The 17,683-nt window shown below is 47.9% G+C and overlaps 2 protein-coding genes and 1 long non-coding RNA gene across 4 annotated transcripts in view; 2 read left to right on the top strand and 1 right to left on the bottom strand.

Annotated features, from left to right (window-relative positions):
* The window catches only part of LOC126929358 (guanine nucleotide-binding protein G(s) subunit alpha), a 366,637-nt gene that overhangs the window by 285,727 nt on the left and 63,227 nt on the right, over positions 1–17,683 (top strand). The window lies entirely within an intron of this gene.
* LOC126929376 (uncharacterized) overlaps positions 1–17,683 on the bottom strand; it is a 33,497-nt gene that overhangs the window by 13,213 nt on the left and 2,601 nt on the right. Inside the window, exon 2 of one of the 2 annotated variants that reach the window (XR_007717159.1) lies at positions 11,071–11,344. This is a non-coding gene — a long non-coding RNA (uncharacterized LOC126929376). Of the gene's footprint in view, positions 1–11,070; positions 14,652–17,683 lie in introns of those variants that run through there. The other variant, XR_007717160.1, reaches the window with a different exon arrangement.
* Positions 8,822–10,097, top strand: LOC126929369 (neuroendocrine secretory protein 55). Its single transcript, XM_050745616.1, has one exon. The coding sequence runs from the start codon at positions 9,242–9,244 to the stop codon at positions 9,977–9,979; it is 738 nt and encodes a 245-aa protein (XP_050601573.1). The 5' UTR covers positions 8,822–9,241; the 3' UTR covers positions 9,980–10,097.

Here is a 17,683-nt window from a genome sequence, read left to right as displayed (position 1 = left end):
CAAACTTTCTGTTGAGCCCTCTCATAAGATACCATCTATTTTCCCTTTGAAGCCCACCTAAATACTGTCAGAGAAAAGACATTAGCGAAAAATCCCTTTAAAAACAGATATAAAATGAGGGTGCCCCCATTTCACCCTTCTCTCTCCTATACACTTTCAAAGGACACCGCAAGGCATAGACGAAGGATGAAGAAGTCAGAGAAAGCCGAAATAAGTAATAAAAACATCCATCTAACTGGCACTACTAACTAGAAGAACCCAAAATAATAAACTAAAAATGATTTTAAAATATAAAAAGAAGTCCAGATTTACTAAATATCACAACTGTAAAACCCAAATGACACCGCATTGGAGGTTCCTGGATTCTGAGATTTTAGACCAACATCTCCGCCACTGTGCCCGGCCAGACCACGCTAATATTTCAACAGAAATGTGTGGCACTCACATCAGGTTGCCAGCTGTTTTGCTTTTTTTTTTTAATCTGCTAGACAAAGTCACTGAAAACTAAATGAAAGCCGGGCGCGGTGGCTCACGCCTGTAATCCCAGCACTTTGGGAGGCCGAGGCGGGCGGATCACAAGGTCAGGAGATCGAGACCATGGTGAAACCCCGTCTCTATTAAAAATACAAAAAATTAGCCGGGCGCGGTGGCGGGCGCCTGTAGTCCCAGCTACTCAGGAGGCTGAGGCAGGAGAATGGCGGGAACCCGGGAGGCAGAGCTTGCAGTGAGCCGAGATCGAGCCACTGCTCACCAGCCTGGGCGACACAGCAAGACTCCGTCTCAAAAAAATAAAAATAAAAATAAAATAAAATAAAATAAAATAAAATAAAATAAAATAAAATAAAATAAATGAAAGCAAAATCTAAAAAACAACATCAGCGGGCATGGTGGCTCACGCCTGTAATCCCAGCACTTTGGGAGGCCGAGGAGGGCAGATCATGAGATCAGGAAATGGAAACCATCCTGGCTAACACGGTGAAACCCCGTCTCTACTAAAAATACAAAAACAAAATTAGCCGGGTGCAGTGGTGGGCGCCCATAGTCCCAGTTACTCGGGAGGCTGAGGCAGGAGAATGGCTAGAACCTGGGAGGCGGAGCTTGTAGTGAGCCGAGACTGTGCCACCGCACTCCAGCCTGGGCGATAGAGTGAGACTCTCAAAAAAAAAAAAAAAAAAAAATCTAAAATCTTTTGGGGAGGGTACAATTCAAGCAGTTTTATTTATTCATTCATTCATTTACTATAAGCATTTCTGATTTATTTATTTTCAAAGATTCTAAAATCTTAAAGCAAAACAAAAACCCTAATTACCATCTATAATCCTTCTAGAAAGAAATGACATCAAAATTCTAAAAGGCAGGAGCTTATATAGCCTCAAAATCAAGAATCAAAATCAAAAGTCCCTCCCCAGGATAAATTTGGCTTGATGGAAGCTCCACTACAACATCTTTCATTTTCTCATCTCACTGTGGACTGGCATTTGGGAACCGCTGACTTAGTTCAACTCTTTCCCTGATGAGGGAGTCTCTTCTACCAAATGCTTCGGGAACCTTCTCTGAGTATTTGCTTGAGTAGGCTGCTGGTTGCCTCATAAACCAACCAATTCTGAAAGTGGCAGAAGATGAGAAAAACATACAAAAATCAATACCATTTCTATAAATACACAATAAGCAGCCTGAAAATAGAATGAAAAAAAGAGAGCCCACTCACAATGCAACAAACACATCAAATACTCGGGAAATATATGATATATATTAACATATTAAACTCACATAGGACATATTAAAATCACATGAAGAAAACACAAATCCTTAATGAGAGAAATAGTGACCTGAACAGATTGAGAGGCCATACTTCCAGCTTAAGACTAAATGCAGAAAAGATGACAATATTTCCCAACTTAATTTATAAATTGAATGCAATTCCAGTCAAAATATCACCAAGGTCATTTATAAAACTTGATAAAAATGGTTCTTAAATTCATATAGAAAAATAAATGGACAAAACATCAGAGAATGCTGAGATACTAAGCAGTAAGAAGGCACTTGCCCCTTAAAACAATGATTGTTAAGGCTATAGAGCAGTCACGCTAAGACACTGGGAAGATGCCACAATTTCACTAACTGAGCAGGAATGAAACCGCTAGCAATTAAAACTACAGAACCCACAGAAGGCCACAACACTCCGAGGACAGAGAGATGTCTTGCAAAACTCTCTTATCTCAGTTGCGGACAGGAAGCTTTTGTTTTTGTTTTTCTAACTAACTGAGCAAGGTCAGAAATTTACAAAGTGACAAGATGAAGATTTCCTGACAGCCTCTCCCTAAGTATTTTCCAAGGTTCATCTCAAACCCCGCACAGCACCTCATTCCTAGAATGCTTATGGTCAAAAGCACACTTTGGCAGTTAATTAAATTCCCGTTGTGCTCTAATTGCGAGTGTGAGTGTGTGAGACAGGCTGGTGGCTACAACTCCTGTCCCAGAGGCTCTTTTCCCAGGGTCCCTGCACCATCTCCACCAGGTGCCCAGGCACTCAGGAGGCACTGCTGGACTTCTTGCTGGGCCATTGTCTTCCTAAATACACAGATTATTGCTTAAGGGCGAGGATCTCCTCCACTTAAGTCAAATCTCACATACCACCATGCCTTTTCTTTTTATATGTGGCTCCTTACATGCCAGAAACCAAATCTGCCATTTCGAAAACCAAAAAGTCTTATCTTGCTCCTCTTCCCTCCCCCATATGTGAAGAGCTGGGAGAGAAGTGATGGCTGCTTCCTGAGGGAACTTCTAGACCAGTAAAGGGAAGGACTCCCAATTTATAATAACTTTTAGCCAAAACAATGGATGGGGAAGAGGGGGTCCAGAAGTAATCACCAGCCTCCAATGCGTTCTCATTTCTGACGTCGAGAGGCCCTTCTTTCAGTCTCCTGGCTCCCCACATTTTATCATGCACAATGTATGTCAGTGACGGGCCCTATTAGCAATCCTATCATCCTAGCAGTGGAGGTGACCTTGTAGACCAACCCATCCAACACCTCCGGGTTCTCATACACAAGGAAGGAAGAAGTGAAAAGAAAACCCTGACGTGGAAACCAAGCACCCACCGCAAGGAAGCCAAGATGCACCCTGCTAGGGCACTGATCTGATTATCAACCCATCCAGATCAACCATACACACACCGGACTGAGACCTAAGGGGGCCACACATCCTAACACCAGCACGAGGCAGGACCTGATCTTCACTGGACTGTCTTTTGGAAAAACGAAGCCAAGTGAATATAACAAACAAATATCTTAGAATTCTCTTTAACACAAAGCAGTGCTACAGTGAATGACGCCAATTTCTCCCCAGTTATCAGGACGGACTGATTACAGTGCTCAGATTCATTTGCCTGAAGATAATTGCCTCAATTCTCCACTTCACTTTGCACATATAGAAATAGTCCCAATCTACTGAAGCCTCAGTGACTAGACATGTAAAATTGGTCTAATCATATTCTGAAGAGCTTGAGCTGCAAGGATTTCTATGAGCGTGTACCTAAACCGTGACACCACTAAGAGTTTCTCCCCTCTGGGCTTGAGGAGCGCTGGCTCCCTCCCTCCCAAAAGTCTGATGGGGTGAGTCAGATCCTCAGCAGATGAGATGAAAACAGCTTTGAGGCTCTCTGTCAGAGCTAGGGGCTGGGGGAAAGATAGGATGCCCAAGAGAGCTGGACAAAAGACAAAGCCATGAGCCGAGAGCTTTCCTGACCGTTGAGTGGGCCTTTGCAATCAGCAGTGTTTTCATCCACAGCTCACTGGCTGCATGGCTGCTGGTGGGCAGGGCAGAGGTGGACATCTGGGGCCAGAACCACGTGGACTGGGGGTCTCCTGGGACAATGATGTCTCAGCTGGCTGCAGGAAAGAACCAGACAAGCTCAGTGGAAGTCCGGCTGGGCAGACAGTCGGAGCTCAGGACGAAGCAAGGCAGGGTGTCAGAGTCCAGGGGCTGAACCGGGGAACACGAGAATGCCAAGCTCCAGGGCCGTGGCAGAGAAATGAGACGCCACGTCCAAGAGGGCCTGTACCCCTCTTGGGTACTGATGCTTTGCCTGAGCAAGGGGGCTTCTAGATGTTTCCCGTTGGATCAGGAGTCTAGAAATTGCTCCCCCTGTGGCAGAGGGAGAGAGAGGGAGATAGGCACTGGATCAGTGGGAGAAGCTCAACAGAGCACGAAGTGAAGAGAAAGGAAGGGAGCTCCTGGGAAGACAGCTCCAAGCAATCTCTATGCAGAAAACGAAGGCTCCTTTCTGATCCTATTCCCTTTCAAACTGAATAGCACAAATACAGTATTGTAATCCCAACAATGGCCTGGACAGAAACCAGCCATGTCAAAAAGGTGATTATTTCCCTCTATTGTTTGCTTTTAGCTCTAGATGGCATTAACCCCAAATCTCAAAATCAGGAGCTTGAGGTTTTCACCATTTCTACTGGTGAGAGCCAATTGATATCAGTGCAGTCTGAATAACAGCAAAATAGCACCCTAGAGAACTGAGACAAATGCTTTGGCATTGTACCTTAGTCCCCTATGGGGAACAGGCGGGAGGGGCCAATACCAAATTCTCAGTGGGTTTGAGCCTTACTGGCTGATTGCCACAGTGAGGGGTGGGGAGCACTTCAAACTCCCTGAATTCATTTCTATCCAAAGGAAAGTGTGAAAAGCTCTTCATCTCCAAAAATAGTCCTTTGCAATGATTGTCCAAAAAATATCTTCAAGAGTGATTATACCCGCTCACCAGGCAGAGCAGAACTGATCCATTATCTTGAGTTTCGTCTTGGAAAATGCGTTGATGTCTATGGGACCCCTGACAATAGCCTGCAAGCCTTCTGAGAACCCATGATTCATCTGTCTCCCCCAGGGCCACTAGCACATGGCTTTGCACACGATAGATACATGGTTACAAACAGGTGGATTGAAAGCAATTCTCATGGGCTTTTAAAAATCAAAAGAAAATCTCAAAGTCAGACTAGGTAAAGACTCTTCTCTTTCTGAAAACCACCAGATGAACTGTACCTCTGATTCTAACCAGTTATTCAACTTCCCTCCCTGTCTATCTGAGCTGGAATGTATTACTCTATACCCATCAGCAATCTGGTTTTAATATTTGGAGGCACTTCACACCAATGTGTGTGTTGTTGGATGGCAGGAATTGCTCATCCTCAATTACTTCGATCTCCGCACAATGCCTGGAATAGTGTCTTGATCATAGAAGTGGCTCAATTCATGATTGCTAAATAGCCAATTTCATTTGTAATTTCCGAGACAGCCCCAGGAGAGGAGGCAAAGAGGACCAATGTAATCAACTGATGGACTTGACTAATTTCTTTGCTTCAACAAGTGGTGAGTTGTGGAGCAAAGAGCCTCCACGCCCTGCCTTGGTGAGGAAAGCTCCTCCACAGGCCGCTGGGTCCATCACACACATCTGTTTGCCCTGTCCTAAAACTGCCACCCCAACATTCCTTCCTGTCACTGAGCCACTTGCACTTTCAATGCTTCCAAAATAGTAAAAAGCAGGGGGGAAGGATTGTGTCCATCGGTAGAGCCCCCAAACCCTTCTCCCACAACCTACAGAGGCCTTCAATGGAATCAGAGGCTAACCTGATAAGACTGTGGTGGGCACCAAGTTCCAACCCCACTCCCTCACGCACACCATGGAAAACCATCTCCAGTGTGTGGTCACCTGTCCTTTGACTTCACATTGCTTCTGACAAAGCGCCAGCTTCCTGACAGCCCACTCCCCGTCAGATTCTTCTTTGGGTTACGCTGAAGGCTTTCTGCTACAACTACCACCAATGGGTTCTAATTTTGCCCTCCACAGCCACATACAATAAATCTTAAGGCCTCTTCCACATGAAAATCCTTTAGGGAGCTAAAGACAATATTCTTCACAATTTATCCAAATTAGAAGCTTACTGTATGATACTGTAGTGAGCTGGGAACAGGGCTTTCCTGTCCAACTGGTTTAGGAGCCTCCCTCCAGCAGAGTCCCGGAAGTGATATATGCCGACACTTTACCAGCAGACGGAGAGAGCCCCTTGTTCCTTAGCCCGGTAACAACAGAGGTCGTTCATCACCCACTTGCTCCTTTTTGAAATTCACTCTGCAGCAAGCACTTTTTAAAGTCACGCACGTAATGCATTTTAAAGAGCATCTTCTGTACGGCTCCATTTGCTCAACCTCGGCCCTAAGTGTGAGATGGAATGGCATTTCAGTGCAGTCCCCCGCTCCTTCCTCCCAGAGCCTGTAGTGAATGTACACTGAGATGTATTTGTGACTAAACAGGACTGGGGCTCAAAAATGCAGTGTTTTGTTAAATGTTTGTTTGCTGATTAAAATGCATCTTGCAAAGAAAGCGCATTGCTAATGCAGAATCTAGTCCAAAAGTATGTATTATGTAATGCACATTTTTTAATAATGCAGGCAATCTCGGTGTATCTATATTAGTGAATCAGCTCTGGGCTGCCATCTCCTTTATAGGCATAAAGCACTCCATCTGAAGAATGAAGTACTTTCTTATGTACACTGAAGAATCATAATCTACCTTGTTGCTGACAGCTGACATTAGTTTCCATTCAAAGGACATTTACTAGCACCCATATATTCCTGATGTTTCCCCCAATGTGCCCTGAAATCAGCTTGAATAATATCTTTGTTTCATATGCTGTCAGTGGAGCTGTGCTAATTAGAAGAAATAAAGTGGGTGGGTCAGTGTAGGCAGACCCTCTAGAAACGTGCCCCATTAGTCAGGACCGAGAGGCAGAGATTAGGATTTGACATATACAGCTCTAAATGCCCCTGTAGAGTGTCCCAAGATAATATCCACACAGCCATGCAGGCACCTGTGATAATAAAACCCTTGCAGTTCCTCAGGAAAAGTGGTAGAGCAGGGCACAACTGGAACATAGACATTTGTCCTTTTGTGGGGTTTGACAAATCAATCCCACTTTATTAGACCAACCTCCCAGGTTCAAGCAATTCTTGTGGCTCAGCCACCCAAGTAGCTGGAACTACAGGCGTGCGCCAACACCCCTGGCTAATTTTCGCATTTTTAGTAGAGACAGGGTTTCACCATGTTGGTCAGGCTGCTCTCGAATTCCTGGCCTCAAGTGATCCAACTGCCTCAGGCTCCCAAAGTGCTGGGATTATAGGTGAGAGGCACCAGGCCCAGCCCAATCACTATTTTAAGGCTACAAACTAACACAGAGTGCAAGATACAAGCTATAGACACAGCCAAGATGCAGAAAGGAAAACCTCAACACATCCAAAGCAGTTGCTGGTCTCTCACTGGGGTATGAACTCTGCACTTGGTGGCTTTAATGCGGGTGTGGTGTTGAAGGTGTGAGGTTAAGTTCCATCATGGTGAGAATGGCTGTGGGTACCTGACTGACTCTTCACACACCAGGCAGAAGTACCAGTACCAGGAGGGCCTGGTGGGCCACCCAGTGGTGGAGCCTCTTTTTTGAAGATTCCCCATACTGACTCAAGAAGAAGGGAAGGACTACAACCTGTGACATGTGTCCTAAGTGAAACAACCTTCCTGATACTCCCATGGATTCCAGGACGATGGCTTTGCTCTGAGTTGTTTTGCCTTTGGACTTGTCACTATGGCCAAAAGGGCACTCCATAATCATCATGGAGGGCCAGACTGAGGACACGCACACCCCAAAAGCAGCAGCCAGGTTAGCTCCCACTGCAGGGATCTCCTCCTGTAGTCTGCCATTTGATTTTCTAGGGCCAAGAAACAGCAGCACTATTGACTCCAAGTCTACAGCCTTGCAGAGTTCAACAACACGATCTAGTGGTGTCTGGCCGCCCCCTAGCCCTGAGCCAATCATTTTCTCACGTGGAATTCAAACTGGATTAAACAATGTTGGTGGGTACAGAGGGATTCGGACTGATTCAATCTCCTGATTAACAGCAAATTAATCCAAAATATCCTTTCCTTAATACAATACTTTTGTTGTTGTTGTTCACTACTCTACCTTCAGCACCTAAAACACAGCTTGGCACATGCAAGGCACCCAATGAGTACTGCTCAAAGAGTTACCTTTGTTAAAAGCCGTAAGGGGCCTCCAGTGAGGATTCCGTGTCACCCTGAACTGCCCCGCTGGAGAGAAGCGGTTGTGTGTACTGAGAACGCAGGAAACGCTTCCCTTTGCTCATGCTCTCAGCTCCAGTCTGAGTTCCAGCACCACCTTCTCAGCTCAGTCGAGCTCAGGGCAGTCCTCAAGATGGGCTTGCAGACTTGCAAACTACTACCTCAACCATGGGGGCCCTTGTTGAAGAAGATGAGGTAATCAGCCAATTCAGACTGTTTGAGCACGTATTTTTTGGAAACTTCTCTAATTACAGTCACTATAACAGATCTGCTAAAGGTAGTTTCATGATTAATGACTACCTGAAGTTACCATCCTCAAACTATTAAGCCATTGGAAAATACTGGGGGCTTAATACTCGTGTACAGACCCTCTTTCTCCTGAATATTTGCTATTTGGGGTTCTGGGTTTTTAGCTGCACCCAGGCTGTGTTTATTTCACCAATAACTGGGGAAACAGGGAGGGGCACGACCCCACAGAAGCCTGCGCCCACCTGCCCAAGTACTGGACCTGGGCTAGCTTGCCGCTTGCTCCTTGCCACCCGCCAGGCCCCCCGCCCATTGCTTCGCCCAAATCCTTTCAAACAAGGTTCCCTCCTGCCACCTGCCGGCCCACTAGGGTCTGCGCCACAGGCTCGGCGCCACCGCGCAGCTCGCGGGGAGGCTGGCCCCCACCTCCTTACTGCACATGCCCGGCAGAAGTCCGGGCGCGCAACTTCGCAGAACCTCACTGCCCGTCCCTCCTCGCCTCAGTCTCCTCTGTCCTCTCCCAGGGAAGAGGACCGGCGGAAGCACCTCTCTCGAGTCTTAGGCTGCGGAACCTAAGACTCAGCGAGAGGAGCCCAGGAGGAGACAGACCTTTCCCCTCTTTTCCCATCCCTTCTTCTTGCTCAGAGAGGCAAGCAAGGCGCGGAGCTGTAGAAAGTTCTTAAGTGGTCAGGAAGGTAGGTGCTTCCCTTTTTCTCCTCACAAGGAGGTGAGGCTGGGACCTCCGGGCCAGCTTCTCACCTCCTAGGGTGTACCTTTCCCGGCTCCAGCAGCCAATGCGCTTTGGAGCCGCTCTCTGCAGAGCCAGAGGGCAGGTCGGCTTCTTGGTGTGCGCCTAAGAGGATGGATCGGAGGTCCCGGGCTCATCAGTGGCGCCGAGCTCGCCATAATTACAACGACCTGTGCCCGCCCATAGGCCGCCGGGCAGCCACCGCGCTCCTCTGGCTCTCCTGCTCCATCGCGCTCCTCCGCGCCCTTGCCACCTCCAACGCCCGTGCCCAGCAGCGCGCGGCTGCCCAGCAGCGCCGGAGCTTCCTTAACGCCCACCACCGCTCCGGCGCCCAGGTATTCCCTGAGTCCCCCGAATCGGAATCTGACTACGAGCACGAGGAGGCAGACCTTGAGCTGTCCCTTCCCGAGTGCCTAGAGTACGAGGAAGAGTTCGACTACGAGACCGAGAGCGAGACCGAGTCCGAAATCGAGTCCGAGACCGACTTCGAGACCGAGCCTGAGACCGCCCCCACCACTGAGCCCGAGACCGAGCCGGAAGACGAGCGCGGCCCGGTGGTGCCCAAGCACTCCACCTTCGGCCAGTCCCTCACCCAGCGCCTGCACGCTCTCAAGTTGCGAAGCCCCGACGCCTCCCCAAGTCGCGCGCCGCCCAGCACTCAGGAGCCCCAGAGCCCCAGCGAGGGGGAGGAGCTCAAGCCCGAGGAGAAAGATCCAAGGGCCCCCGAAGAGTCTGAGGAGCCCAAGAAGGAGAAGCAGCGGCGCCGCTGCAAGCCTAAGAAGCCCACCCGCCGTGACGCGTCCCCGGAGTCCCCTTCCAAAAAGGGACCCATCCCCATCCGGCGTCACTAATGGAGGACGCCGTCCAGATTCTCCTTGTTTTCATGGATTCAGGTTAGTTGCCCACCGCTAAACTGGGGAGCCTGAGGGCGGTGTGGGAGCGGCGGGCGGAAAGGAGGTGAGAAGGAAAGGCAGGTCAGGGGTGAGTCGGAAGAGAGGAGGCTCAGTTGGCCAGCCCAGGACCGGGGATCAGGGTGAGGCGGCGAGGGCTCCCCCAAACTTTCCAGGATGCCAGGGGCGCCATGGTGGCCAAAGGTTTGTTGGACGGCGGGGCGCACACCGTGCGTCCCGCTGGAGACAACCTGAGGTCTCTCGGAGCTGGTGCCCCGGCTGCGCGACTGAATCCCGAACGCACCCCCGATTTGGAGCTGCACACCCAAACGGCATCGGTAAGTCACTTGTTTTGCGCGCCTTTCTTCCTCCTAGAAAGACTAGTTTCAAACAAGTTGGCCTTCTCAGGTGCTCAAAATGTGGTTCGGAGGTGCGCGCCAACTTTCACGTTGTGAGAGCAGCCGCGCTGTAGAGACACTGCTGCAATGTGTGGAAAGTAATCAGAATGGGATTGGGCAAGAACTCTGGAGACTGACCACCGGGAGGGAAGTCACGCGCGCGCGGCGCCTAAGCAGCTCAGAGCCGGGAGCCCAGGTCCCAGAGCTGCCAGTGAAGCCGCGGGACCTCCGCGCCAGTGCCCCCCGCTGCCGCGCGCCAGTCTTGGCCGCCACAGCCCGCCTCCCGGCGCTTGCCGGGACAGAGACCGCCTCAAACAGCGTGCGCACCTGCCCGCGCGCGCCGGAGCTGACCTCTCCCGGCGGCGGGCAGTTGGGGGGAAGTACTTGGGGGAAAGGTAGGGGACGTAAGGGGACCCCTGGGGGTGGCCCTACGGGCTACCAGGGTTGGACGCACAGGCATGGTCACGTCGGGGTATTGCCAGGCTTTTGGCGCAGCTGGTCAGGTGGCCAGGCTGCATGCAGCTTAGCAGGAGACGTCCTGGGCTGTTTGCGCAGGACCTCTGGAGGCCCTCAAGATGGTCGCAAGCGGAAAGGTAAAGCGGAACAAGGGACAGGCTGGAGAGGGGGGTCGCGTCTAACATCAGGATAACTTACAATTCGTTTCCAAAGAGCGCGGCACCCGCAGAGCTGGGGAAAGGTGTTCGATCCGGCGCCAGTCCTTGGACGATCAGTCGAAAAGGAGGCAGGGGCCGGCGGCTTCGGCAGCCTTGGGGAGGGCAGGCGGCGTGCTCCGGCCATTTTCAGCTCGGGTGGAGTTAAGTTTAGAATCTGTAACCTGGAGGGGAATCTGCTCTGGTGACCCAGCACAAAAACGGCCGCAATCTGGTAACGCACCTTCGGAAGCGAAGGCGTGCTCTCCTCGCCAGTCCTGGGGGGAAAGACTGATAAGTGAAATGTCTTTAAAAAATCTCGTCCGACTTGGAAATTTTTTTTTCTGGTGTGCGTGTCTCATTTTGCGCCGGCTTGAATTATTCGGATGACAATGATTTAGAGGAAAAGTAAAGCGTTTTGAGGGCTTGAAATGAATGATGGTCAGGTTTTTAACTCATAAGAAAAGGATGATGATAGAAGGAAAATACCTTAAATGGTCTTCCTTCCAGGACCTATTCCGTAGGAAAGGCGTCGCGGCGCCCAAGACTTAGTTCTGCTGGTCTGCAGGGCAAACTGTGGTTAGATGCCTTTGTGGTCTTCCGTAATAAATACGGATAAGCCAGTTTATTTGCAAGTGGTTTTCTGCGGCAGCAATGTTAGTCTCGGAAGGTTGGAGGCTGCGGAAGGGCTAGGCGTGCCCTGCTTTTGGCTTGCCCATAAATCGAAATTCCTACTTAATGTAAACAATGATGGTGTGTTGCTTTCTGTGACATTAAGCGTTCAGTTTTTCCTCTGGTAATGTCTCAGCCTGAGTTCACGAAGCAAAAGGTCTCTAGGGACAAGCAAGAGAAACCAGGGGTTGTGTTGAATTTTTTGGTGTGCCTTTCAAGTGTGGGCGCTATCTTCAGACTGGGTAGTCTGGGAGACCCGTTTTCCCACAAAGCTAGGTTTATTCATTAGAGAAATGAGCGTGTTGCCTTGTTGCAGGATGAATAAACAAGTTTTTTAAAAGCCCTCCGTGTCGAGCCCATACCTCACACCCATCTTGCTGTTTTTTAAACGGAAGCCCAACACAGGGAGGTTTCCTGAACTGTAAGCAATGTACCACATTCACATGTAGCCAGGAGGGGCAATCTAGGAACACACACCGTCTTTCAGACAGTCTTCCACAAACTGCCTCGCTATCTCCATTACAGCCCAATTGTGAAAACCTGTTACCTACCGGCACACACTCTCCCCGGCTCGATTCCCCTCCCCCAGCTTCCCTCTCTACACCCTGATTCAAGGGTGGAAAAGCCACTGCAGACCATACAAAGCAACGGAGAGATATACCAACCCCCCAGGAGAGCACTCATGACCCTCCCTGAGAAGACAGGATTTTGCTACATAGACTTAGCAAACCTTCTTTCTGCCCGAGAAACTGGTATTCACCTGCCTTCCTTTTCCAGAGCCATTTCTAGCAAGTTCCCCAAGCATTCCCAACTCACTAGTCTCCCAGCTGGCCCTTTGTCTACCCAGCTCAACCGGGGTTAGCATTTGAATAGGCTCACTTGCCCCTTTTACATAGGTGAGGTCTCAGGTCTGCTCTCAAGAAAAAGCAGATCTTACCATTAACCACATAGGTGAATTACCAGCCAGTTTTAATATTTCAAATGGGGGAGGAGAAGGAGCAGGAGAATAAAGCTAGTTAAACATGATGATATGCCCTCAATATTGAAGTTATTTCCTTTACTACATTAATCATTTGCTTAATGGAAATTTGCTTTTTGGGAGGAGGGGAGGACGACCCAAAGCTGCTCTTGTAACTGAACTTATTTGAGCTGGGAAATTATGCTGCAATGTTCCAACACTGTGTGGGGTCAACCTGATGTAGGTTTAAAGTTTTGCAAACAGAACTCTTTATGTTCATCAGAATTCAAGAATTAGAAATGTTACAGTTTGGGATTGTTTTGAGATGTTTCTTTAACGCACTGCAAGCCTTTCTCACTCCGGAGCTGCTTACAGCCTTTGCCTCTCCAGCCTTCGTTCTCTGCAGCTGTGTAGGTGAAGGAGGAAGAAAGCTGAAACTTCAGTGTTGGTAAGAATGAGGTTTTTTGCTTTTTAAATAATCGACATGGATTTACCTCAATTATCAGTTATTATTATACTGCTCTTCAAGAAGAGGGAAGCTGTTGAGAGGAAACTGAGCAGAACCCATAGTGTGAGTAAAGCGTGTCTCTTAACTGGAAGGTGATCTATTCACAAAAACCAAATCACTGAAATAAAATTAAGCTTCCAGGCCAGTGACGTCATGTGCTGGCTCAAGCGCTGCTCTTCTCTAAAAAATCGTCCAGCAGAGGGATGAGATGCTCAAATGACATCTTTAATCCCCATGTTCAAGAATGAGAGATGGAATTTCTTGTTCTGTTGGGGGGTTTTGACACTAATGACTCTATTTCCTGTAACTTGATGTCCCAAACTGGAGCAGTGGGATCTAAGACAAAATGCCTGGGGCTAACAGCCCAGGTTGCTTCTAGCCATGGTCTTGTCAAGTGGCCTTAGGTCAGACCCTACACCTCTCTGCCTCAGTTTCTTCTAAAATGAGGTCGCTGAATGAGATGATCCTATTTATCCCTTTCTGCTCCAAATGTCTAGATTGATTAGTTTAAGAAGGCTGGGGTTGTCCAATTTGACTCTATACTAGTGATTTTAACCCTAATGGAACTCCAAAAAAACTTCAAAAGTTGATCAAATAAAAAGCACCAGCTAGAGATCACGCCATTGCACTCCAGCCCGGTCTACGGTGTGAGACTCTGTCTCAAAAACAAAACAAAACAAAACAAAAACAAAAACCCAAAAAGCAAAAAAAGCACCAGCTATGAAGAAATCTGTTTTGTGTTGGTTTCATGTAAATTTTGTCACAAATCTGCCTTACAGTTGGTTACAAAATGGTCTAAAAAAGCAGTTTAGAGAATGCAGAATTCCACTGTGTCCTTTCCCTAAACTGGAAAAATTTAGCCATCCTGAGAGTCATATTTAGTGTGTGTTTTATGTGTGTGTGTGTTCCCCACCTTCTCTCCCTGACCTTGGTGCCTAAGAACAAGCTTTTCAGAGCAGGAGCAGGCAGCATGGCTGCAAGTACTGACCTAGTACTGCGGCTTGGAGAGGCTAACCACTGTGGGAGACGGTAGACTGATGGGAACATTGGTTAAGTGACCACAAGTGTTGTTGAAAGATTTTTGGTAACAGTTTTAAGTGTTCTGGTTAAGCTAGACCTGAAAAAAAAAATGGCATAGAAGCTACAGTTTTCTCAACCTTTGTTTTTTTCATGATCACTCCCCTCTTAGCTTCTTCAGACATATACTTCTTATTTGCCCCTCCCCATGATATTTTAATACCACGGACATATAGCTATACCCCATTATCTGTTTATGTACTGCAGGACCCTGTCACAACTAAGACTTTTTGCACACTGCATACCCCAAAACCAATTTTGCCTCCATCACAGATGCACGAGATAAACAAAGCAAATATTTCAAAAACAAACAACAACAACAACAACAATCTGATTCTGTCAAATTAAGTGATTTAGCACCCATTTTTGTTTTATAATTTCTTTCTTACATATCAAAAGGCCGTACATGGGGAGGAAGTAAATTTTTTACTGGTATTTGTTTTTTTTCCCTTGTTTAAAAATCTCATGAGTTTTTCCAAAGGCCTCCAATAGCTACTCTGGTCCAAGCACTAGTGGCCATTAATTCACAGGGCAGAGAAGCCAGAATAAGCAGCCTAGTGGCTTAGTTCTTCCAAGTCCAAGAGCCTGCAATGCGGGGCCACCATCACCTGTTGACCATGCTCAGCCAGCAGAGGCAGGACTCTGCCTGCAACTATTCCCGGGTAGAAATGGGGAGGCTGCCTTCCCAGCTCCCACTGGGCATAGCCTGGGTGTTTATTTTGTGGATTTATTTTAGGGTAGGTATGTTACAAATTAGCAGGGCACATGACTGTGAGAAAGGCCAACGTAAACCCAGGCTGCATGGACAGAGGGTAGGTGGTGGCAGTAAAGTGGGGAGAGATTTAAGGAAGACAAAAGGAAAATAATTTGAGGGATCACAGAAAAAAGGAAGATGTGGGCAGACAAGAGAACCGCTGGGAAGGAGCAGAAAAGATTTAGAAATGGGGAAGCGGGTCACAAAGCCAGGAAATTTGGGGGTTATAAAGTTGCTTGAAGGAATAAAGAGAGTCTTGAAGAGAGAAAGGTTGAGGACAGCTTCAAGTATCTGGTGGCTGAGGGGGTTAGAACAAGGTGTACCAAGGGACAGACTTTAGCTCAGCATTAGGAAGGGCATTTTTAAAAGCCAAATATGGCATTGGAGGGCTACTAATGAGGCTCACAGATTCGACACCGTTAACACCACTGTCCCCCTGAGAGTTTCTTTTTCTTTCTTTTTTTTTTTTGAGACAGTCTCTCTGTCGCCCAGGCTGGAGTGCAGTGGCGCGATCTCGGCTCACGGCAAGCTCTGCCTCCTGGGTTCACGCCATTCTCCTGCCTCAGCCTCCCAAGTAGCTGGAGCTACAGGCGCCCGCCACCACGCTGGGCTAGTTTTTTGTATTTTTAGTAGAGACGGGTTTCACCGTGTTAGCCAGGATGGTCTCGATCTCCCGACCTCGTGATCCACCCGTCTCCGCCTCCCAAAGTGCTAGGATTACAGGCGTGAGCCACCAGGCCCGGCCTCCCCCTGAGAATTTCTTACAGACCTGGTCCAAAAATTACAATTTCACAGGTGTGGAGTTTTCACACAAGTACTTCAATTGCTACGCTCAAAGAGAAAGATTTAACACCTAGAAATCTAGCCGTCTAGAGCCTTGGGTTTTGGTTCACAGCAAGGTTGGTCTTCAAGGTCCCCACTCTCAAACTTGAGGGGTCCAAGGGGCACAGGCCAAAGACTGGCAGCCAGCAGAAGACCACGTTTCTTCTCCCCCCAACCCCATGTGAGAGCTGGTTTCTGAGTGTCCTGGCTTATGTCGCTGTCTCAACTAGATTTCATTAGGAAAATTTGCTCTGGGTAATTGAGGTTGTTCGAGAAGGTGAAATATACCATTCCCCTTAAACAATGATGCCCAGAAGCCCCCAGGGTGGCTGGAACTTCCACCATGAATTGCAGAAATTTTAAGCAGAGCTTCCACTAAAGCCAAATTTATCTTCCGGGATTCCCTCTTCCCCCTCCAACCCCTACTTTTGCCTCTCTCTTAGTTTCTTTCCTATGGTGCTGTTCATCTTTTTTGGAATGGCCTCTTCTCCCCTGAAATTCTTTGCTGCATCATCAGCTAGTCTGGAGAAGGAATCCACAGCCCAGCTCAGGCAACTACAGAGAAAATGTCCGGACCCACTGTTCAAGCACAGGTGGTCAGAGGACAGTGGCATGCCTTGGCTGAAACAGAATTTGGTGCACCTTTTGAGAAGGTTGCTGAGCTACAGCTAATTAGCTGAGTGAAGGGGTCTGAATTCACGATGCAGGCTTTTTAATCTGAGCATATCAAGTATTTTCATAAAGACTATTTCTACCACCTCTAATATCAGCCTTGCATCTGCCTCTAACCTGGTATCTTGCCTCATCCATTTGAGGCCTTTTTCCTTTAGCTGGCATTTGCTTCAAACAGCCTGGCCACACAGACCCCTCTGCAGACAGCTGTATGCTGCTGCCTCCACCGGCCAAGGCGGGCAGAGAAGAGGCTGAAGGGAAAAGGATGGCAGCAGCAAGTCTTGATTGAAAAGTAATTAATTGTACAGCTTCAAAGTCTATTACTACTCAGTCAGCACTCAGAAAACATTTGTCACTGGGAGGCTGAGAAATGTCATAGTTGCCTAAATTCTTTTCTACCTTCTCTTTCTGCTTTTACTTTTTTCTCAATTGAAAGAAACCCACTCACAACTAATGACATGAATGGGCTATAGAGAAGGCACTTCTGCAAACTTCACCACCCACCTCCCTGCAAAGCCACAGACCAAAAGGAAAATGACTACCAAAAAAAAAAATACTGTTGTTCATGGTTTCTGTTCCCTTCCCTTTCGCTCACCTCCCCTCCCTCTCTCTGCTTTGCTTTATCTTTGTTGCCTACAGGGATAAACCCAGAAAGCTGACAGGTAGCTACCAAAACTTGAGATATGCCTTGTGCTTTTGGTAATGAGTAAGAATCCCAGAATGTAAGTAGAAACACAATCACTTGTTGAATACATGTGCCATGAAAGCGTCAATAGTGAGAGATGAGAGAGAGAGGTGAGAGACTAAGTTTGGGAAGCCCAGGGCATCACGTGGGGCTACCAAGGAATGGGGCTGTAATGGTGCTGTTCAGAGAGTCAACGGTAAAGAAATACATACATTCTTTCCATTGGGGTTCCATATTTTCCAAAAGCCACTATTTGCCACCTGTGGCACCTGGGCCATTTGGCTTTCCTCAGAAATGCAGAGTTTAATGGAAGCATGAGAAATTTTTCCCATCCCTTTCTTAGTACATCAAGTGCAGAGGCTATTATTTTTAAGTAGCCAAGTATACACAATTTTCAAGTAACCCATCCCTGGGTTTTGACAGCCAATACTGTCGTCCCTTACTTGACACATCATCTCACTGCAGCCCT

This window comes from Macaca thibetana, chromosome 10 (genome assembly GCF_024542745.1).
Source record: "Macaca thibetana thibetana isolate TM-01 chromosome 10, ASM2454274v1, whole genome shotgun sequence".
In the NCBI taxonomy this organism is placed as follows: domain Eukaryota; kingdom Metazoa; phylum Chordata; class Mammalia; order Primates; family Cercopithecidae; genus Macaca; species Macaca thibetana.
The sequence above is the reverse complement of the archived record's forward strand: the minus strand, read 5'-3'. Positions and strand labels throughout refer to the sequence as shown.